At 43.7% G+C, this 24,722-nt stretch overlaps 1 protein-coding gene across 1 annotated transcript in view; it reads right to left on the reverse strand.

Annotated features, from left to right (window-relative positions):
• CRB1 (crumbs cell polarity complex component 1) overlaps window positions 1-24,722 on the reverse strand; it is a 173,655-nt gene that overhangs the window by 19,868 nt on the left and 129,065 nt on the right. Inside the window, exon 11 of the mRNA XM_075936696.1 lies at window positions 21,402-21,528. Within this exon, the coding sequence (XP_075792811.1) occupies window positions 21,402-21,528 (127 nt within the window). The remainder of the gene's footprint in view (window positions 1-21,401; window positions 21,529-24,722) is intronic.

Raw genomic sequence — 24,722 nt, forward strand, 5'->3', positions numbered from 1 at the left:
TGCCAACTCTCCGTTCTTCTTCAGCACCAATGCTGCCTGCATGCTGGGCGTTGGGTTAGTCCTGTCCACTTGCCCCATCGGAACTGGCTTCACCTTTGTCACTGGGGAGATTTGAGACTCCTTGAGATCCAGGTTGAGATCATTGTCTTCTTCATCACTGCTTGATGAGTGCTAGAAGCCACCATTAGATCACTGTGGTACTGAGATGACCATAGCTGACCACTGTGGTACTGAGATGACTGATAGCTAGGAGAAGGGCTCTTGGTTTGGTGCTTACAGGCCCCCCAATGCCTGACCTCTCCTTGGGATACTCCTTACTTCCCACAGTCCTGCTCCTTGACTTGTTCCAGAGCAAGATCACTGATCCCTTTGCTGCTCCCATTTCTGAGCCTATGCAGCAATCACAGGCCCTTTCCTCTGGGGCCTGCAGAGTTGCCCCAATCAGATCCTGTAGTTCAGGAATGGGATCCATCATTGGCACTGCAAATCACCTTCTTATTCTGTCTACATAGCTCTATCATGCCAGCCTACTCCTCCCCCTTGATGCCTGTGGACTTTAAGGCATACCAAGTTCTCTTCGGGCATACAATGGCTACCTTGGGCATCCAAGCAGCATTTCTGCCCAAAAATACAGATTCTCCAACCATATTCTCCAGGGAGAATAGCCTTCCTGATTAATGAGTCTCTCTTCTTGCTGGCAAAGGCCCTCTGGAGTTCTCTGGCTTTGTTGCCTCCTTGAGATTGGATACAGAGATATCACTATAGCAGTCAGCAGCAAAAGCCATGCCATTCTCAGTGCTTTTGGAGGCAGTCCTCTTTTCCTGTGAGGGAGTGGCATTACCCAAGAAAAGGCCATAGATCCCAGAGGTGGAGATCATCTGATTCCAAGTTCAGCCAACCAGTCGGCCTTCCCCTGGCATCTGGCAAGCATCTGGTTTGACTTCTGTGTCAAAAGCAGTGACCTGGTGATGACCTCTCCGTCCCTGTCTCCCCTGCTTGGGGACCAGCTGACTTTTTTAATGCTGTTTGGGACTCAATAAGCATGGCCAGCAGAGGCCTACACTCCCTCAGATTGAAGTATGCCAGACTGTTCTTCCCCATCCATCCTCCCCATGCCCCTACCCCTGCCTCCAGGGACTTCTCACTAGACACCGTTCCTCAAGCAGGTTCCCCTATTTTGGGGGCTGGGGAGGAGGTGACACTGCTGCATCAGGGTCAGGGACTCTACCCCAGTATTTCCTGTGATCTATTCTTGACCTTTGTGACCTCAACAAAGGAGGCCTGTGATCTATTCTTGACCTTTGTGACCTCAACAAATACATCAGACATGTGAGATCCACTTTAGCAACTGCTGTAAATCCCAATGATACTTTGCTGCACGGACCCTTCAGGAGCTTATTTTTATGTAGCAAACATTTGCACCACAGACAGCCCCGTTAGCTACACTGGGGATTCACCTCTACAGAGCTCATTGCAGGATCATATCCTTAGTTTTCAATTAATGAATAGACATTCCACCCAATGAGACTGTGGCTGTCCTGACCTAATTGCAAGTGACTTAAGTTTCCCATTATAAATGCAATCTGTTTATCCCATGCCCTATTTCCTTGTTCTTTTCATTAACATTTAGGTGAAAACTTAGACTACAAGTTTTCAGATTGACAATGAGGCAGTTGGGGTTTTGCTGTTTGTTTTAGAAATTCTAGTCTATTAATACCCTTGTGATTTATGGTATTGGTACAGATTTATGGTCTGGACTTGGTCAATGTTTTACCAAGCTTGCCAGTAAATAAAATACTTTAATTTTTAAAAGTAAAAAATTCCGATGATTCATGCTGCAGTGGAGGGAGCACTATGTGTTTTTTTTAACTTTGATAATTCTAAAAATGAACATTTTTGAAACTTAACAACCCCTCATAAACACTGTCAGAAGCTATTTGAAGCGCGCACACACACACACACACACAAATCCCTGTGAACTGATTTTAAAAAAACAACAATGGCAATACAAATTTATGATAGTGATAGTTTAAGGAAATTGTAAGAAAGCACAATATCAGTGCATATTCAGAAAGTCAATATAAATTGTAAAAGACTGTTAAATTATATTGGAGTCCATGACAGTATGATGAAAGAAAAGGCAAAATAATGCTTGTGCTTTTATGGGGAATTTATTAGAGTGAGCACTGTAAAAATAATATTATCTTTACATATATACATTAATTGTCTTTCTAAAGCAACCCCCCACCAAAGAGGCTCAGTCTGCAAAAGGTAATAAAAATAAATAAAAGCAAAAACCAGATTAAACCCTCATGAACTATAAGAGAAAAAGATATAAAATTTACCATAATCATGCAAGGCTGCATTGCATTACTGTGTTATGGGTGAGAAATGACTAAAATAAATGCCCATGTGATGTAAATGTGAGTCTCTGAGGGAAACATTAGAAGGCGAGGAAGGGGGAAAACAATGCTACTACAATGTAAAGGATGTTGTACAGACAGAATGTGTTAGTCTGAATACTAACTCTGGCCTGTGACAGCTGTACTTGAACTAATTCCTGTATTAGAGTGTTACACTATCATATGCCATCTTGACTCCCTTTTCTGCTCTTATTTACCATACACATTAAATATTCAACTGCTTCTCACTGATGCATGCAGTCATGCTGCCCTTGTGAGGAGCTTTCCTGTCTTTTACTGCTATGACACATTAGCTAACTTTACTGTCTTTACAGCATAATGCTTTTGCCCATTAAGGTACAGTACACATTAAGTATTACGTTTCTTGCAATATCCTTTTTACATCTGTGGGTAAATCAAGAGAATACTATGCAACTAATAAAAAACAACAAAGGACATTAAAGGGGTGTTCTGCTTTGAAGAGTGCCTATAAAAAGGCATTGTGACATTTCCAATGACTTCCAGCACAGAGCCATTCAGTTTACAAATCTTGAGATTTTTTTTTCTGACTCTACACTCCACCTAGAATAGGAACCAGGCTAGGTTCTTTCGGTCTCCTGCATCACCAACATTAAAGAATATGCAGTTATAATGTGGTTAACATTTATGTTGATGGTGCAAAATCCACAACCTCCTTTTCTTCCCCTTGTCCTCAGATTGGTATTGTCTCTGCAGGGCTAACAAAAGCAACGCAAATGGATGTTGCTGGACCAGAGAGCCTCAGTGGCTAGAAGGCAAACGAGTCTGGCAGCTGGCAGCCTGTAGGGCTGGTGGCCTGGGACAGGAAGCCCCACCAGCCAGAGTGGGGCCAGCAGTTCAGAGTGGAGCCCTGTCAGTGGGTCGGGGGCAGCGGAGCCCCGCAGGCAGGCTAGTGGCAACACACTGGCCAGACCAGTGAACAGGAGAGGAGCCTCAGGAGAGCAGTCCAGCAAACTCCAACCTGAACTACAAAGAGTGAGTAAGAGGTATCACAGTCTGGACTTCCGTGCTCATGGAGAGATGATGCCAGTTTTACATACCCGCTTTGTAAGTCATTATCGCTTCTTAAACACACACGGCCTGGTACAATATTCCTTGCGTGTCCAAAATGCCACTGGTTGCAATGACAGTTTGGAGATGCAAATGAGAGCATTTTTAAGCATCCTGGATCCCACTGTTTTAATTTTCTGTCTATCAGGGATCCTGTTCCCACAAGGCCTCACAGTACAGGAAACAGAATTCTAAGAAAACGGTTTTGTTTTTAAATGATTTCACTTTTAAATGGGAAAACTTAAAAAACAACTAATAGTCTTAGCAGCACCTTAAAGACTAACAAAACATGTAGATGGTATCATGAGCTTTTGTGGGCACAACCACTCCCATGAAAGCTCATGATACCATAAATCTCAACTACCCACCCAGAGAAATAAAAAAGCAAATTGAAAGAGCCAGACGAATACCTAGAAACCATCTACTTCAAGACAGACCCAAGAAAACCAACAATAGAACACCACTTGTCATCACCTACAACCCCCAACTTAAACCTGTCCAACACATGATCAATAAACTACAGCCTATATTGGAACAGGATACCATACTCAAAGAGGCTCTGGGAGACAGACCCATAATCTCCTATAGACAACCACCTAACCTCAAGATGATTCTTACCAACCACCACAGGACATACCACACTAATACCAACCCTGGTACCTTCCCTTGCAACAAACCCCGTTGCCAGCTTTGTCCACATATTCATTCTGCTGATACCATTATTGGACCTAACCAAGTGAGTTATAAGATCAAGAACACATATTCCTGCGCATCCAGAAATATAATCTATGCTATCATGTGCCGAAAGTGTCCGTCTGCTATGTACATTGGACAAACATCTCAGACACTTCGCCAAAGGATTAATGCCCACAAAACAGATATCAGACAAGATCACAAAGAGAAAACAGTTTCTTGCCACTTTAACCAGAAAGGACACTCTCTAAATGACTTAGCCACCTGCATTCTGCTACAAAGACCTTTTACATCTGCACTTGAAAGGGAATCCTCTGAACTGTCATTCATGTTAAAATTCGACACTTGCCAACAAGGACTTAACAAGTCTTTGAACTTTCTCACCCATTACCAAGACAGTTTCCCCAATTATCACCTGTAATACCATTAACTCACAAACATCCCACTCTCCCTACCTTTAATATCAGCAATTCACAGACACTTACCTTCCTTCCTCCCCCTTCCCACCCCCCCGCATCCCCCTTCTGTTCTGCAATGTGATTTGTCCTTTTCATATTTGTTCATTTTTTTTAATTGTATCCTTTGGTATATATGGTTGTGACTACTTTCTTCCACTATTTGATCTGAGGAAGTGGGTCTGGCCCACGAAAGCTCATCATCTAATAAACCATCTTGTTAGTCTTTAAAGTGCTACATTGTCCTGCATTTTGCTTCAACTACCCCAGACTAACACGGCTACATTTCTATCACGATACCATCTACATGTTTTGTTAGTCTTTAAGGTGCTTCTAGACTATTTGTTGTTTAAGTTTTTCCAGTTACAGACTAACTTGGCTACCCCTCTCACTTTTAAATGTTAGTCTTTCCCTCCCTCTGGCCATAGTAGAAGAGAAAATAAAAGCCACAGGTGCCAATGTCCCCATGGTGCTGTTAAATCTGTTCTCCCTTCCTTACCAATCAGCATCCTGCAGACCCTCTCATTTAGCATGAGGTCAGTCCATTCTCAAATTTCTACCTGCTGGCTGGGCCTACCTATTGGCATGTCTAACAGCCTGTTAGAGGTTGTGAGCTTTAAGCTGTCCTTCCAGGAGTTCTAGATGGGGATCTTTTCCTCAGCACAGAGGTAGTGAAATGAAAGGGAGGTACATGCCTGTGCATGGTGATAGAGCAGCTGGAGTGGGCGATTTTGTAGCTAATGAGGCACCTAATCTATCATCTTGGGAATCCATGCTTCTGTGGAGAGAGAAGAAGTGGGATGAGCTCCGGGTCTTCCATGACCATTGGGCTCACAGTGCCTTCATTTGATCCCAAATCCAGTTCCTGAAGGTTATGGGTGACTGTTTCTGCTTCTCTGTCTTGGAGAAAACAGGGGTGAGCCAGAAAGCATATGGCAGAGGATGGCATCCCCCTCATGGATCTATGGGGATGCAGAGAAGGGCCAAGGCCTTTTACACCAGCCTCTTCTCCTCAGATCCAATGAGCATCAGCGCCTGCAGGATGCTGTGGAATGAACTCCCTTCCAGCAGTGTGGGCACCCAGGACAAGATAAAGCAATCTCTTGCTCTGGCCTAGTTCTTGGAAACCCTTCATCCGATATCAGCCAACAATTCTTCAGGCATTAGCAGGCTGAGCATGGAGTTCTACCATGTATTCAGTCAGCACACTTGGCTCAGACCTTGCTACAATATGGACTAAGTCCTTGAGGAATGTGGTGCTCCCCCATTGTGCTGACATGCTGAGCTTGCCTGCTACCAAAAAAGGGGGACCTCTGCAACTCAGGAATTGGCATTTCCAGTTTTGCTCCTCAGCACAAACTACAAGGTAGTAGTGAAAGCCATCTTGCTGGGGCTGGGGGTGGGGCTGGGGCTTGTGCTGACAGATGTGATCTACCCTGCCCAGGCTGACGTTGTGCTGGGCTGGACTGTCTTCACTAATCTCTATCTGGTTTGGAACTTATTTCATCTAAATTGTAGAGATGGTTTGTCACGCGGCTTCCTGCCTTTGGACCAGGAAAAGGTATTTGACAGGGTAGATCATGGGCCTCTTATTGGCACTCTGCAGCATTCAGCTTCGGGCTCCACTTTGCGGGGGTTGGAGTGCTGAATGACTCTGCCCTCCAAACCCCACCAAAGTGGAGCCCAAGTATCTGGTCAAGCTCGACTGAACTTTGGCCATGGCTCAAGGTCTGGGAGATTTGGTGCAGGTGGAGACTTGCCAAGCAATCTATTAGGTGGCCTCCTCTGCCAGGGTCAATAGGGTCAAGATCTCTGGTCCTGAAGATGAGGGAGAGGTGGCAGGTGGGCTCGCTCATACCTATGATCCATGCCTTCTTGTGGGGCCTGGGTCCACTATCCTATTGAGACATAAACCTTCCTACTATGGATCTCTCCCTGCTGGAAAGTTGGATAGACCTAGACACTAGGGTGTCTGACCCATTGCAGAGGTGGACTGCTATGGTGTCTTTCTCTTTGGGGAAGGGCACTGATGTTCAACAAGTTGGCCCAGTCTGATATGCTCAGATACCATTCAACATGCTGAGTTTGCTCCATACATTCCTGGACCATTTCTGGCCTCAGCTGCACTCAGTGTCTGTGGGTATCCTAAGCCTCCCTTTGGCAGGGGAACAGACGGGGCCTGGTTTGCGTACATAGTCAGGTCCACTTCACACCCTCAGAGATACCTTTTCAGGGCAGAGGGGAAGGAAAAGGAGACAGCTTTTAAATTGCTGGGCCCTGGTGATTTAAAAGGCCCCGGGGCTCCTAGCTGATGTTCCAGTGGCAATGGTCAGAGCCCTGGGCCCTTTAAACAACCACCAGTGCCCCAGCTGGCTAGGGGAGGGTAGCCCTCAGCCCCACCCATTCCACCTAAAATCCCACTCCTTCCAGAGGACTGCATCTGGTCCCTCACCACTCTGCTCTGTGCCTGGTGACATCTATCAGCCACTCTGCCGGTTCACACCTTCTTTCATGACCTCCAAGAACTCCGATACTTCTGGCAACTCCACCTGAGAGGGCTCCCTCAAGATCTTGCTGGGCTTCTGGTCTTTTACTAGCACATTCTGAAGACTTGAAAGCTGGTTTCAGTGCCCAGATACATAGCTGACACCAAAAGCGAGGACCTCCTCATAGAACCTACACTGCATAATCCTCATCTCCATGTGCAGATGTTGGAGTCCTCCTTGGTATGCCAGATGTTGGTCCTGGCTGGGACCACCAGGTTTAGAGACCTCCTGGACTATGATCAGAGGGACTGGATGGATCCTGTGGTATCCTGTGTGTCCCCTGTCAGATGCGAGAGAAGCCTCAACTCCTGGTTCTCTTATTTTGCTTGAGTGAGTCCTGCGGCAGGGTGCTCCCCACCTAGTCCTCACAGCTAGCCCTTCAGAGCTCACTGCCAGCTCCTGCCCATCAGCTGCCCTGGCCACTGCTGACACACCACTTGAACTAGCCGCACATTATCAGCTGCTCTGCCTCTGAACCACAGAACATCTTGTACATGCCCATGTTTCAGACCATCCCTTCTGTTCTAACACTAACTGGCAGGACATACTGCCACCTAAAGAGGGGGAGAAACCTGTGTTCCACTCTAGTTCCATGGTGTTCAGAGGAAATGAGTTGATGTCTCTCCCATGGAGCTGTGAGCACAGGTATATACCCGTCATGGTCACAACTCCCCCAACACCCTTTTTTTGGTGAGAGGTAGACCCTGGCACACATCAGCTTGCTGCCTCTCTTCCAACTTCTACTGAGATTCTGACAGCCCTTTTCCCCCCACAACCTGACCTATGCCTATCCCCTCTATAGAGCCTCAAAACTGTGAAACCGCCTCTTCCTGGGGCTCGACATCTTGCCAATCCATAGCTCCAGGAGGAGGAACCTGAATAAGTTGGCTGGCGTGCACTATCACTGTGGGATTTATGGCCCAGTTATGCTTTCTCGCAGAGATTCTCTGATATAAAACTACTCAGGATAGTTAAGTTCAAAGTGGACTGTGAAGAGTAACAAAGGGATCTCACAACACTAAGGTACTCGGCAAAAAATATGGCAGATTAAATTCAATATTGACAAATGCAAAATAATGCATATTGGAAAACAATCCCAGCTATACATACAACATGACATCTAAATTAACTGTTACTATTCAAGACACAGGTCGTCGTGGACTGTTCTTGAAACCATTTGCTCAATGTGCAGTGGCATTCAAATGATAGGAGCCATTAGGAAATGGATAGATAAGAAGACGGTAAATATCATAATGCCACTAGATAAATCCATAGTACACCTTTACCCTGAATACTGCATACTACTCTGGTCAACCCATGTTTAAAAGATATATTAGAAATGGAAGAGGTTCTGAGAGGGGCAATACAAATGATTAAAGGTGTGAAACTTCTACATGAGGAGAGATTTAACAGATAGGTGGTTCATCTTGGCAGAGGGATATAATAGGGTGGTATGGAGAATGTGAATGAGGAAGTGGTTTGGCCCCTTCACATTACACAAGAACCAGGGGTCACCCAATGAAATTAATAGGCAGCAGGTTTAGAACAAACCAACAAAGAAACCAGTAGAAGTACTCCATCACACAACACAGTCAACCTGTGGCAGTTGTTGCCAGGGGATGTTGTAAAGACCAAAACTGAATTTAAAAAAGAACTAGACAAGTTTGAGAGGATTGGTCCATCAATGGCTATCAATCAAGATGGTCAGGAATGCAACCCTATGCATTTGGCTCCTAGATGCTAGGACGGGATGGCAGGAATGGATCACCCGATGATTCCCCTGTTCTGTTTGGTCCCTTTAATGCACCTGCCATTGGCCACTGTTGGAAGGCAGGATACTGGGCTAGACAAACCTATGAACATTTATATGTTCTGTGTCCTCTGATTCCCTAGATGTCTTTGAGGAATTGTAGGTGCTATTGGGGGATTCTCTGATTGCTGTCTCTCCCTGGATCCCTGCTTTTCAACTTTTGACCTTACTCCTGCTCCTGTTGTTTTTTTTCCTTTTGTTGTCCCAAGTATACAACTGTAGTCTGGGCTAGTTTGTTTCACACTATTAATTTAAGGGGTCTGGGCCTTTAGTTGGGGGTGAGCCTACATCTACCTGTTGCCAATACTAAAGAAAGTACCAGTAGGCAGGCTCCAACTTTTAACTGCAGGTTCTTCATTTCTTGTGTCCAGAAATGGAAGACTGACCTCTAACCTTCTGAAAGCAAAACCACATAGGAACACCTTTTCAGTGTTGCCTAGCTCCTGTCAACTTCTAGTGAAATATGGTTGCTCAACACATCAGAAAATCGAGACCCTGGTGCTTTTCATTTTCAGTGCTGTGAGTAAGCATGAATTCATCTATAATGACCTCTGAAGTAGGTAGATAAATATTATTCCAGTATTGCCATCCCCATACATTCAAAAATTATGACATTGGCTTTAAAATCATGACATTTAAAATGTAGTGAATTTGAAGCTTTTTTGATTGGCCTTATGGCTTTTCAGCCTTAAGAGTCACATTCTTCAGGCTTTTCTTTGTATCCAGGAGGGCTGGAAAGGTATCTGTTGTGAAAGTGGAGATTTTTGAATTGAGGCTGGGGCTTTAGAAACACTGAAGTGTTGGAGATTAAGTTGCAAGTGGCAGCTTCACTTTTACAGAAGAAGGAATAGATAGAGCGGTTGTGCAACTTCTGCATGTGCACAGCTTTAGTCAGTGCAAGAGCCAGGAATAGAAGTCACAAAAATTCAGGGATCCTGTTTCCATTCCCATTCTATTTCATTTGTGTGTTCAAATCATTGATCCAAAGCAAACTCCCAGAGAACAAACTCTTTAGGGCCATATCCAAATGCTCCCCGAGAGAATTATAGAGCTCTCTGGAGCTGCAAAAAGGCAGCATGGTAGCTCTTAATATTTGGGAGGTTTTCTTTGTCACCCTTAGGGTTAGAAACTTTTCTTTTTCAGTGAAAGCTGGAAATCTTCAAAATCTTATTAGGGCCACCAGAGAAGGTACTGGCTGGCGCTGGTTCAGTCTGAAACTGTGTGTGACTGACTGAGCTCATATTTATCAAAACATTTCATTCCAACTCTTAAAAAAGAAAATACATTTTATCTTTGTTGGCACTGATAATATACTATACGCAGTAGCACTGGGGGAGAGGGGTGACAGGAGAGTAGAAGGCAAAGTGAACCTAGAGAGGAAGATATAGTTGTTACTTTCCTGATGGCCATGCTTTTTAGTCAAAATGATAATTATTCATGGAAAAACTGCATAAGTATGAAAATGCAAATAGCTGGCAATTAAATTATTCATGAGGCATCAGGCATTAATTATTGTAATTAAGTATCATTAGATACATTCATATTACTAACACTTGCAGTTAATGAATATGTTAACTAATCACTGAGGGGCAGATTCAATCACAACGCCAAGCTCCCATCCTATGGAAGCCCAACTGAGTTTGTATTGAATCTGGACACAATATGAACATATTGTATATGCTTATTAGTGTATTTTAACAACATTTAATGTGAAGTTTAGCCATGCAGCATGTGTCACTTGTCCATTTTCCCAGAAGGGTGAAGTGGTACCAGCTGGAAGAGGCCTTCAAAGTAGCAGTGATGTTGGGGGAGGAGGGGTACTCTAGACATTTTAATGCTAAACTTTTACTCAGTATCATGAATCCAGCCACCCCTTCTGCACTGTACCTATGCCATCAGGGTACCTTTGGTGCATGAATACTGTGCCAAAGGTGCAGGCCAGGTTATAGTTCAGGACAACTTTCCAAAGAACAAACAAACTTAGGGCAGGGCCATATTTTCTTGTGGGTGTACATAAATGGTGGATGGAAAGTCATTAGCTTGATCTACAGCAAGGGAGTTAAACTCTGGAATAGTCTTCTAAAAGAAGGTGTGGAATCCCAGTCATCTGACGTTTTTAAGATCACGTTGGATAAACATCCATCAGGGATGGTCTAGGTTTACCTGGTCTGCCTGAATGCCAGGGACTGGAACAAATGATCTCTTGAGATCTCTTCTGGTCCTACATTTCTGTGATCACATAGTACAGTGTGCTATCAGTCTTAATGGGGCCTTGGGGCTCTACTTCAATATACGTTAAAATGACCAGCCAAACACCACGTTAAGCTAAGCTCCTATATCATTGAATACCATGCTGCCAATTCAACCAGCACTACTTTGGGGCTTTAGTGATTCCATCATGTTGATGATTTTGCAATATTTCCCATACATAGGAATCTTAAATATTTTTTTGCTGTAAATACAGAGACCTCTTCCTATCCTCATTACCACCAGTAACCATTCCTTCTTCCTACTTGACAGAAGTCTTTCTTTCCATTTGAACTCCAGGGCCTATTTGCATCCATTATCCACTGTCTTCTGCGAGAGTTAGTTATTTGTATCCCTTGAGGGGAATTATACTTTGAGAGCACAAAGTGGAGAAAAGAGCCAACCTTTAAGATTAAAAAAATCACGTCAGGTCATGGTCATCCTCCCCCTCAAAAACTTTGTGATTGGTTTAAAAGTCATGAGGAGTATTTTAAATCATCTTTTGAACTTAAATTATTTTATATCCCTTCTTGTCTCTGAGCCTTAGGGGTACTCTGATCACATTCCCATGCCCTTTCCAGCAACTATGAAGGATATGAACTTGCTCTTTAAAAAAAAAGAAAAAAAGAAAAAAAAAAGAAACCTGAGAATGTCACATAAGCAAATGTGCCCAGGAGCTGGGTTACAAATAAAGCATGAAATATCATGAGACTTGTGATCAAATAGCAATAGCTGGAGATCTGTGGAGGACTTTTCCCTAAGCTCAGATTAGTAGAGATCCTGCAAAGTTTTCTTCTTCCTCGGCAGCATGGGGCATAGGTCACTTGCTGATTTGAACTAGATTAAATGGAGGATTCTCTATAACTTGAAGTTTTTAATAACGATTTAAGGACTTCAGTAACTCAGCTAGATATGCACCTAGTGGGTAGATGAGGTTCTGTGGCTTATAATGTGTAGGAGATCAGACCAGATTATCATGATGGTCCCTTCTGGTCTTAAACATATCTATAAGTCTTTCTCTACAAGTGGGGAAACCTCTTAAATCCCCCAAAAGCCTCTGAAATCATGTGTAATTAAGTACATTGTGGTGCTTTTACTCCTGACTCATGCAACCATATTTTCTGTTTGCCATTGTAGCTGTTCCCCTTCACAGGTGGCCTGTAGTGGAGATTCCTTCTTTTTAAAGACTTAAACTTATTTTATCTGATATTTATTAACTTTTTTAAATCCCACTTTTTAAACCATAAATGTCAAGATTATGAAATCCACTCTACCCTGGTTTCACTGGAAAATCTGTGTTTGGGGTAACCTCAGAGATGAACTCTTATCTTAACAGTAGGAGATGACATGTTCACACTTTAACAAAGACATCCTAACCCAAGAGTTTATTGGGGATTGAAGATCAATAGAGGTTAACAAAGTAATTAAACCATTTTAAAACTGTCTAACTAAAATCCCACCTTTCTGATTTTGTTCTCTTGGAAGTCATAATATCAGTAATTTTCCAGCCACCATATAGTCTTCCAGAGTAGATGACCCAAATTTCTAAAGTAAAAAGAAAAGAAAACTAAAACTATTTTTTTTTTGTTTTTCTTTTTTCAAAAAGTTTTAAAGAAAATTATGTAAAAAATAAGGCCAGTTCTTAAAAAATTCCTTTGTAAGAGTCACTTTAAGCTGTCTGGATCAAATACACATTCATCTCTTTTCTCTGCTGCCTTAAAATGGTTAACATAAATCTATAAGGTAAGGAAGGAATTTGGACATATTCAATTATTGACACATTTTGATGTTGCTGCAAAGATCCTAGTAATTATTTGGACTAGTTAGTGTTATCAAGCATGAGGTATGTCTGCTGTTGTTCCCTCATTGTGTGCTGCTCCTTTAAATCCCACGGCATACTTTATTTATAGCTGTTACACTAAACCAGCTGTTACACTAAACCACAGCAAACTTCCAGCACCAAAAACTTGGGGAGGGTCAGGGTTTAGATTTAAATGAAGTCCAAAGTGAATGCTGCTTCTGAAGATATTTGGTGAAATCAAAATAGCAGGCACCCAGTACAACCTGGAATAAGAAATAAAGGACAGTTGTCTGGGGGTGCAATATATAATGCACCTCTAACTAAATGGCATCAGTCTGAAAAGTTGCTTAAATGGCATGTACAAGAAAAGGGTATAATTACAGTGAAGGACAGCTGCATTTTATATGTTTGTGAGACACACATGAGAGAAGTGTAAACATTCAGAAATCATGGTATGCTTAAAGCAAATGAAAACAGTCCTCAGCAGACAAATGAGAAGTAGACATAAAGAGACAAAGAGCCGGTTTATTTTGTGTATAAAGATGGGAGAGCTATGTACACTTACACAATGTAGTTGAGAAGACAAAAGTACAAAGAAGAAAGAGCAGCGTTTCTGAGTCAGGAAATGTTTCATGATGACAAAGCATTAGGAGAAGGAAAGAAGTCATTTATGATCCCAGTGGACAGAGTGGCATTAGTGATATATACACAGAAAGAGAGAGCCTGAACTGTAGCATTGCTATTTTATATATTTGAAATTTGTAATTTTTTATGTAAAGTGTAATACATATATTATATTATATATATGTGTGTGTATATATATGTGTGTGTACCATAATATATATGGTATTCTGTATATATTTATGCATTTCAACATCAAGATTCTATAACTGAATTAATAGTGTGTTTGAAATTGCTATACATGTAAATATGTTTTGATTTTCATTTCTTGTTCATTTTGTGCATTATAAATACAGAACACTAGGAACACTGATATAAGATGCATCTCCTTCCCCAGATTTCCTTGTTTCTTGATTTCAGCAAACCGAAGTCGATTATCTAGGTAGCTTTATTATATGATGTTTAGCAGACTTTGTTATGCAGTAAAGGACTTAATCATGCACTCAACTCCCATTCATTTCCAAGAGATTTAAGTGAGAGCTAGTTGGAAAACCAACATTTTTCCTGTGTGAAATTGTGAACAAAATATCTTCGCATCATTTTTCATCTATGAAAAGTTTCAGCTTTCCTGCTGGAAGTTTCAAAATAATTTTTTTTGTTTCAGATTATCACCATGAAATATCGTAAGAGTGCATCTACACAGCATGCTTATTTCGGAATAAGCTATTTTGAAATGTATATTTCAAAATAGTTTATTTCGAAATAGCGCGTCTACACAGCAAATGCCCGTCAAAATAGTGCTGAGCTATTCCAAAATAGAGCGTCCACATTCATTGGATGCTGAGTCGCATTTAAGGCCACCTGGAAGCACTTCAGGCAGGGCATCAGGACAGCCCTCTCTTTCTGGAGCTGTTGCCTGAGGCTACCTGAGGCTCATGCTTAGAGACCCCTCCCCCCCGTAAAGTCGTGTCTCAGGCTCCTCTCCTTTGTCTACCACCTTGAGGGACAGAAAAGCCTTTTCTCTGTGTGCTCTGGTTGCCCTTGTGGACACCACAGCTCTCCAGCCATGGAGCCAGACCAGATGTTGAGGGCTCTTACATCTCGTGCTGTACCTCCTGGTGCAGTCAGGCTGCCCTCATGGCTCTGCAGGAACAGGACCCCCACCTCGTGGGGCACCTTCTCTCCTCTCTCCAGGCATTGCTCGTGAAGCAGAACCTCACCCACCCTTCCCTGTGCACCGTGCACCATCACTTCTGGTGACTGGACACCTGTCCCGAATGGTGGGACTGCATAGTCATGGAGAAGTGGGACGACCAGCATTGGTTCCAGTATTTCCACATGTGGAAGGACACCTTCCTGGACCTGTGTGAGTGGCTTGCCCCTGCCCTCACGTGACCGGACACCCACGTGCAACCTGCCATCCCCTTCCAGAAGTGAGTTGCTATAGCTATTTGGAAGCTCGCCACACTGGACAGCCACCGCTCTGTGGGGAACCAGTTCAGCATGGGGAGATCAGCTGTCAGGGCCATGCTCTCTCATGCTATTGCCCCGGGGGTGGGGTGGGGTGGGTGAACTGCTGGAATGGAGTTCTCTATGGATGGGGGGGAGGGTAGTGGTTGTGGAAGCCCCCTCCCCAGGAGGTTTTTCACTCCCATCTTCACAAAGCCCTGCCAGGGGATGGGGTAAGTAGGGGTTGCTTCTGGTGTGTGAGGAGGGGGGGGGGGTTGGTCTTGGGGACCTCCCGAGGGCTCGATCAACCCTATGATTCGCTGTTTGTTTCCTTCTATAGGTGGTGCAAGCCATCAACATCATCCTACTGTGAGGGTCATCAACCTGGATGATATGGACCCCAGATCCCTGGCATCCAAATACCTCAAGAAGTATTTTCAATGGTCCTGCAGGCCCTCATGGGCCACTGCAGACAGTTCACGGACATCAGTGTCAGTTAGTCGGGGAAGGCGCATGATGTCCGCATCTTCTTAAACTCTAGGCTGTTCCAGAAGCTGTACACTGGCACTTTTTTCCCCAACTGCGCCATCAGGGTTGGGGACATGGACATGCCGATGTGCATTGTAGGGGATGTGGCCTACCCTCTGCTTTCCTGTCTAATGAAGCCCTCCACTGGACACCTTGATCAAAGCCAGAAATACTTCAATGGAAGGCTCAGCAGGGCCTGCAGGGCACTTTTGGTCATCTGAAAGGAGGTTCCATTATCTCTTCACCCATCTGGACCTACGTAACTGGAACGTACCCCAAGTCATGGCTGTGTGCTGTGTCCTCCACAATCTTTTTTAACATAACAGGGAAACATTCCTGACGGGGTTGGGGGCAGAGGCCAAAGGGCTCACCAGGGTCTTTGAGCAGCCATGCATGGTTGCCATCTGGCAGGCCCATCACAGGGCTGTGCGCATCCGGGAGACCCTGAGGGAGAGTTTCAGCCAGGGCCAGCTGAGACACTCTCCCTTGGGCCTTCCCACAAGGGGTCTTTGCAGTGTGCCTTTTCTCCCCCACCCTTCTCTTCCCCCCTTGCCTTCACCCCACCTCCTTCCCTGCAGAGACAATAAACCACACTTTTTGTTTTGAAGGAATGAACTGGTTTTGTTTAATTGGGTAAATGTAACTGGGGAAAGAACCTGGGAGAGGGAAAGGAGGTAGAAGGGGCGGGGGGGGGGGCGGAGGGAGAGAAGAGGCTCAGGGCTGGGGCTGGGACTGGTGCCTGCCTCAGGTGGTTCCACCATCTCTTGTGTGGGGCCCTCAGTGGCTGTGGGGGAGCAAAGGGAGAAGGCAGACGAAGCAGCAGGAGTAGCCACCAGCTGGTCAAGAGTGGCAGTAAAAGTCGCACACATGATCTGGCCCTGCTGCAGCAGTTCCTGCAGGTGTTTTGGTGCAGCTCCAGGTCCGCCTCCAGTCTGCAGTCCTGCCTGTCCAGGGAGTGCTGCAGGGCAAGCAGGCAGGCGATGTGTTCCCGCTGCAGGTCTTTCTGGGCTCATCTTCGCTGGGTCAGGGGGGTGGCGTGGGAGATGTGGCTCATGCCCCACTCACAGCTGGTCCAGCTGTGGAGAACAAAGAAGAAGGGCAGATATCCCTGGAGACATTGTGCCTGAGCCCAGCCCTCATCTCTGAGCCAACATCGAAAGGTCTCAGGTCAGATGAAGGGGATGTGCTTCCAGCAAGGACTCTTGAGGCCTGGACAGCGGGCCCTTTCCTGCAGGGACACACATGTCCCAGGCTTCACTACCCCCACACGCTAGGGATAAGCATGCATGGGAATGTGCCAGCCAGGCCAGAAGCCTGCAGGCGGGTGGTGGGGGTGACGAGGCAGCTCGTCTTCCCTCCGTGCCATGCACACACTGGGTCTGGCAGTGGTGATGCCTCACACAGAGGCCTTGTATTCCTGCCTGCTGGGGAAAGGGGGGCAGAATGTTGGGGGGAGGTGTGTGAGAGTGGCAGGTGCCACTTGCAAGGGAGGGTGCTCCCAGGGTCCCCTCCACTTCCTTCCCCTCCCAGCAGGCTCCTCTGGCAGGGGCTCGGGGTCCTCTCTCTCGCTGTGCTGTCCCTGGGAGTGGATGCTGCCTCGAGCGTGTGGGCATGCCCGTGTGCTGCACTTGCTGTGTGTGTGTGTCCATGTCCCCAGCCTCCTGCTAGTGTTGGCTTGTGGTGGGAGGGTGTCCGAGGGTGTCCCACCCAGGGCTCTCCAGATACCCTGTGAGCCAGAGCACAAGGGTCCTCTGTTGCAGCCTCCTGGAGCGTGTGCCCTCGACTAGTGCTCCACGGGCACCCACGTGCACAGGCTGCTGCGTGATCCCCAGGCCAAGAAGGTTGAGTGAGGAGCCTTCCCCGGTGTGTGTCTAGGGGAAGTAATGGTGCTCACCTGATGGGCCTTCCCTGGCTTTGGACAAAGCCTGGGAGACATCCTGGGAGGTGGGTATTGGCTCCAGGGTGATCATGACCTCCTGGCTGGCAGGCATCGAGATGGTGCTGGCCTCCTCTGGCTCCTCCTCCTCTTCCGCCTCCTCTGCACTGGCTCTGTCCCCCAGGAGGGCGATGACTGGTGTCTCCCACCCAAAGTCCACAATGAGGGAGGAGAGGAAGGGACTGACTCCCCCCACCCCCCGTCCCGATGCAGTGGAACTGTTCATAATAAGGGCAGGAGTGGAATACCGCCCCATTGTGGAAGTTGCTCTCCCTGGCCTTTGACATAGGCCTGCCTAAGCTCCTTGGTCATCATGCGCATCTGCTGCTGGGTGCGCACGTGGCCCTTGCTATCAGCCATCCAGTCACAGATGTCGGCATTCCTGCTTCTGGTACGGAGATCCTGGAGGTTTGCCTCCTTTCCCCAGACCTCAGTGAGGTCTAGGATCTCCGCATCAGACCAAGAAGGCGCATGTTTCCCTCAACCACAGGCAGGGTCCTCGGAGCTGGCTGCCTACTCCGATGCAGCTGTGGAGAGCTCGGACGGAGCACGGGGGTGGCTCATGGTTGCAGCAAAAGCTGTGAAGGCTGCTGCAGTGTGCCACAGGGCTGGCAGGGCCTGCGCTGTGCCACAAGCCCTTTTCTCTGTGGCTGCAGCTTTAAGGTTTTCAGGGGAAGGGGAACTATAGAGCTCCGATGAGTGTGGACAGAATGGCCAGCAAGACACCTGTGCAAAGCTCTGGAGGCCACTTACAGTGACAGGACTCCAGCTGCCCTGTCTATGCACGCCCTATTTCAAAATAGTTATTTCGAAATAGGCGTTATTCCTCATAAAATGAGGGTTACAGTTTATGGAATAAGGTGCCTGTTATTTTGATATAATTTGAAATAACGGGCTTGCTATGCAGATGCTCACTTTATTTTGAAATAACACTGCTGTGTAGATGTGCTCTTTAGGGTATTCATTTTGTCTTGAAATGTAAAAAATGTTTTCATTGTTTGGTTTCAATAAAATCAAAAAAACATTTTAAATCAAACAAAATGAAAATTTCAATTTTAAATTGACATTTCCACACGTGTGTGTGTGTGTGTGTGTATACACATATACACACACATTTTTTAGTTTCAAGATGTCAAAACAAAATAAGATTCTCAGTCAAAACAAATTGAACTAGTTAGGTTAACGTTTGTCATTTTGAAGCCAACACATTATTTTAAATTGACGTGTTTATTGAAAAAAAAATCATTCCTGCAGGCAAATCAAAATTTTGGTCAGATTTGTCAGTTTGTTATGAAAAATGTTAGTTTTAGTTAAACCAGATTTTTTTCAGCGGAAAAGCTTTCCATGCAATTTTCATTAATCAGCTCACATGTGCTGAAAGTTAAGTATGTGCCAAAGTACTTTGCCATGGTGGGACCTAAATTGCATGAGTTTAATACCATTACTTTAATATTTTCTTGCTTTCATAGTCTAAACTGGCTGAAAGGCATATCATTCAAATAAATCTATTCTGATCTAAAATAATCCAATAGTACACACAATAGAACACTTAGGGTTAATGTTTTTTGATATTGCTACAATAATTTCATCTCCAATGTGGAATATATTTTGTCATAGTCTATTCACAGAGTGTGATTTATGTATAAAACAAAAGAGAGGAATAAAACATTTTTACAGGAGATCAACAGTAAGATTTCCTCAGGCATTTTTCTAGTTAAAGAAAGATGAAAAAGGGATTATGTTGGCATAATACAATTATTATGCTGCAGTATAGTACAGTTAAATTTTCAAATCAGGGCAGCTCCTTGCAACATTAACATGCTACATGTAACAGAGACAAATAACAGCATTTTGCACACACATACAATAATAAGAGAACTGGGGAAAGAAACTCAAGTGCCAGGATGGGGATGTGATGTGTGTGACACGTAGGCTATGTCTAAACAGGGATAGAAACCCACTGTTGGCCTGGGGCAGCAGACTTGGGCTCCCAAGGTTCAGGCTCTGGGACTGACGAATGTCCTTGTAGACTCTTGAGCGCAGGCTGGAGCATGAGCTGTGGGAGCCTGTGGGTGTGGAGGGTCCCAAAGCTCAGGCATCAACCGGAACCCAAACAGCTACGCAGCAATGTTTAGCCCTTTGGCCCAAGTCCTGTGAGCCCCAGTGAGCTGACCTGGGCCAGCCACAGGAGTACAGTGGTTCTTTTATCCCTATGTAGACGGCCCCAAGGGGCTCAGTAGCCAAGCTGCTGTCTTTTTAAGTGTAGAGCCTCAGGATGTAACACTGGCTGCTCAGCATACTTAATGAAGATCTTTTCCATACCTCTGCCTGCATAGCATATCGCTTATTAATAATGAAACACCAATTAACTCTTGTGAAGAGCGAGCTCTAGGGCACTACACAAAGGAGTGTTTGTAGGACTGGACACTGTTAATATAACATGAGTAGAATAATCCTCAGTAAACTGTTGCACAGTTCATTAGTGTACTTGTCTTGTAGAAACGCTATCCAGAAAGAACCAAGTTCAGTAGCAACATATTGTCCCAGGTTCAACCTGGCACTTAAGCAGATGACTAAATTTAAGCAAGTGACTATATCCTACTGAGTTCAACTTGCCTTTGCGCTCAAACCCAAGTACATGTCTAAGCCCTTTGCTGAGTCGGGCCTGCTCTATAATGGGGAGCAATATCACGGACTTAGTCTTCATTCATCAAAGATAACAATGCACAACCCACCAGTGACGTAGGTGATTGATTCCTGAAGTGAAAAATAAGCATATTACTCTGGAATTATGTGTTACAGTATTGACACTCTTAGTTCAATGACAAAATAGATCAACTTTATGTGGTAGCAATATTGCAACTAACAATGTTTGAAATAGGATTTCCTCATTGAACCTTTGGCTAAAATGAACACATACACGTTTCAGTGAATGTTTAAAAACCATTCCATGTGGATTCATAGAATAGTTGCATTTTTCCAATCAATCAACTTTATTCAAATGGAAAGTACAAATAGTAGTGCTAATCCTACTACCAGTGAAGTCAAAGACTTCTGCCATTGATTGCCAGTAGCTAATCCAAAATAGTGTCACACTATCCACTGTTATCACAACTCTGATTCACAGACACTGAACCAAACTACTAATTTAACAGCAGTGAATAATATGGTGTGTGATATATTTGGATTTTAAGGGACTTATTGAAGTAAATGGGTTCTTTGCTATTGACATCAGTGGTGTGTGGATTTCATTCGAAGGGATTCATCTATGCATTACACTGTAAGACATTGGGATATCCTGCACCCTACAATCCATCAATAGAAATGGGGAAAAAAGCAGTATCTTCAAACTGATATTCACTATCTACTCTCAAGTGTTCCAAAATTAAGCAAATGAACAAAAAAAGAGTGAAAATGAATCATATCTAGGTGAGAATCAAGATCTGAATGTTTGTTATGGAAAGTTCTATATCTCTCTCATTTTAACACAGAATAATATAATGAAATGTGATGCTACCTAGAAATTTAGCTTCTGCACTTAGAATTAATTAGATACAATAAAATATTTAAATATGTTCAAAACATTAGAAATGGTTTTAAAAATGTGGTTCTTATTGCTTTTCTGAGTCCTAAACTATTCAGTCAAGGCATCTTCCATTTTGTTTCAATGGCATTAAACAACTAACAGTGTTCAGCTACTAATAATTTTCCTGTTCACCCCACTCAACTGCTGGATCATCATCCATTCGCAGAATAAGATAGGAGAGAAGCTGAAAGAGATTCTGCCACAATAATAAAGAGACAAAAAAGGAGAGGTCGCTTACATCTATCTCACAGCGGTCACCAGCATAGTTTACATCACAGATGCACTGGTATTTGTTAAGTAGGTTTTGGCAGAGGCCTCCATTCATGCATGGATCAGAGTTGCACTCATCAATGTCCATTTCACACCTACAGTGAAAGACCAAAAGCACTAAGCAGCTGTGATGGCAACTAGATTTAAACAGACAAGGTGTCCAGTCAGTCATTGTCCTGGAAATAACAGAATTAGCGATCTTAGCAACAACACTTAAATCTTTATTGCTTACATCTTTAAATCTTTAATGTTGTTTTCTACTATAGATACGAAAATGGGAACTTTGATGCTTACATTGGCACTCAGGGTATGTCTACACTGCATTCCTCCTTCGAGAAAGGAATGCAAATGCAGCTGAGCAAAATTGCAAATGAAGCGTGGATTTAAATTTCCCATGCTTCATTTGCATAATTATGTCCCGATGTTTTTTTCCGAAATACCCTATTTGGAAAGAAAAAACACAGTCTAGATGGGGTTATTTTTTAAAAAACCCTTCTTTTGAAATAACCCTTACTCCTTAAAAAATGATATTTAAGGGTTATTTCAAAAGAAGAGGACTTTTTGAAATAACCCCATATAGATTGCATTTTTTCTTTCGAAATAGGGTATTTCAAAAAAGCGCCCGGACGCGATTATGCAAATGAAGCATGGGAAATTCAAATCCGCGCTTCATTTGCAATTTCACTCAGCTGCATTTGCATTCCTCTCTCAAAGGAGGAATGCAGTGTAGACATACCCTCAGACATGTGAGTTAGGCATTTGTGACTTACGCTATGTTTACGCAGGAATGAAAAACCCTACAAAGGTGGGAGGGTCCCAGAATTTGGTTTCTAGCCAAGCTTGTGTCTACATAGCAATTTTTAACTCTGCAGCCTGAGCGCTATTTGTCCAAGCCAGCTGACCCAGGCCAGTCATGTGCCTTTTAAAGACCAATCATGCCAGGAAATATAATATATCAAATGTAGCATTGTATCAGATTTTAAAGGTTTAGTTAAGTATTTTTAATAGTTTTAAAAATCTATATCTATATTTTAGAGTGCATCTGTCTGGCACTATATCTATATTTTAGAGTGCAGACTGCACCAGTCTGTTTGTTCAAAGACTCCTACTAAATGGCAAGAGGTAGGGACAACAAATTTGGTATGCAGCTTCCTCTTCTCCTAATTTCAAACAAGGTCAGGGTTTGTTTGTGCCAGGACAACTGGAAGCCCTGGGAATGATTAGGAGTTTAGAACGAGTGTCATATGAAGAGAAATTAAAAAGACTGGGACTTTTCAGCTTAGAAAAGAGGAGACCAAGGGGAGATATGACAGAGGTCTATAGAAGCATGACTGGTATGGAGAAAGTGAACAAGGAAAAGTTATTTAATAGTTCCCATAACATAAGAAGTAGGGCTCACCAAATGAAATTAACAGGTAGCAGGTTAAAAACAAACCAAAGCTTTTCTTCATGCAGATCACAGTCAACCTGTGGAACTCCTTGCCAGAGGATGTTATGAAGACCAGGACTTTAACAAGTTTCAAAAAAGAACTGAATAAATTCATGGAGGTTAGGTCCATCAATACTTATTAGCCGGGATGGGTAGGAATGGTGTCCCTAGCCTCTGTTTGTCAGGGGCTAGAAATGGATGACAGGAGAGGGATAACTTGTTGATTACCTGTTCTGTTCACTCCCTCTGGGGCACCTGGCATTGGCCACTGTTGGAAGACAGGCTACTGGGCTAGATGGACCTTTGGTCTGACCCAGTACGGCCGTTCTTATATTCGTATGTGAAAACATTAGTTCTTTCATTGAGCTGAAAATCCCAGTCTAAATTTAGTGAATAGTTTCTTTGCAAAGAACAGTTTAATTAACTCTACTGAGGAGTAACTTGTCCATCTCCAGCAACTGTCAATATCATTCTTTAAGTCCTCGCCCAAAATCTATTGCATTGTGTGGAAAAGCACCCACTGATTTCCACAGGTTGTGGATCAAACCCTTTCTCAGGGATTGCTTACACTTTTGAAGGAAAATATCTGTAATATCAGTCCAATGAATCAGGACATGGTGGGTTTTATCCCATTATGTGAAATATTTTGAATTTGTTCTGGTAAAATAAATCTTGTGAGAGTTCTGTCTGATTGAATTTACTGAAGGTTTTCAAGAGAAAGACACTGCTAGTTTACGTTACAACGTTTTGGGAACCTGGAGGGAAAAAAAAGTAAATATTGTGGCAATGTAGGATTTAAAAAAGAGAATAAAGAACAGAATGTCTCATTGCAGGGCTATGTTACTGTGCTGCATACTTAGTGCCAGCTCACCACTCAGGAGTAGGATCTCGGAAACGATGAAATAGAGGTTATTGCCGGGCAGTGGGTATAGATTTAAGGAAGGACTCTCATTTTCAAAGCTTTGTTTAGCAAGATGCCTGGGGGCAGAAGGAAAAAAGCACTTTCCTCTTACCCTGACTCCCCAAGAAAAATACACACCAAAAAAACTATAGTCCCCCCCCCCCCAAATCTTCTGGGGTTCGCAGGAGGCCCTTCTAGATGCCTGACTTAAATGTTACAGCTCAGCAGCAATTGCCAACTGCGCTATGTACTGGGTGGGCCAGAATTTTTCATTTAATCTATCATTTATGACTTACTACAGTGATTCCACAAAGTCAGTGGGTGTTAAAAAGTTAATGAGAGGGGGAAAAAACCTTTCCTTGAAAGGATTTTTTTTTTTTTTTGGACTGTGCTAAGGCTACATATTGTGGGCCCGTTGGGCTTTTGGACACTGTATGCCACTGATTTAATTTTCTTTGCACTGAGCGAGAGCAGAATCATTTGTCTTATATTTCCTACCTTCTTTGTACCATATTTCTTTGCTTGCTGTCAGCTGAAAGCTTCTGTACAAAACTTGGGATAACCGATAGGGGTTGGGACCATGTCTTTCTCTGTTTGTACAGCATCTAGAGCAATGGTCCCCCTCTCTTGACTGAGAGTCCAGGAAATATAGAGAATTGGTAAGAGGCAGTAAGTATGGGGTGAGGAGATGTACACCACACAATACAAAGTTAGTCATGAGTTAATTTGATGGGTCCTAGTACTAAGAGCTGCCCTATATATATAAAAATAAATTAACCAATTTTGTTTCTATAACATTTTTAGAATTTGGTATTAAATTAGCAAGATACAATATGAGTGGGTGGTTTGTGCATAACACTTCCCCTGTGAGAGTACATCTCATGTATTTCCATTTAATTTTAAATGACATCTAACTGCTAGTTTTATGTATTTCTATTTGTGTCTGTGTATGTCTATTA

Source organism: Pelodiscus sinensis, chromosome 9, assembly GCF_049634645.1.
Source record: "Pelodiscus sinensis isolate JC-2024 chromosome 9, ASM4963464v1, whole genome shotgun sequence".
Lineage (NCBI taxonomy): Eukaryota > Metazoa > Chordata > Testudines > Trionychidae > Pelodiscus > Pelodiscus sinensis.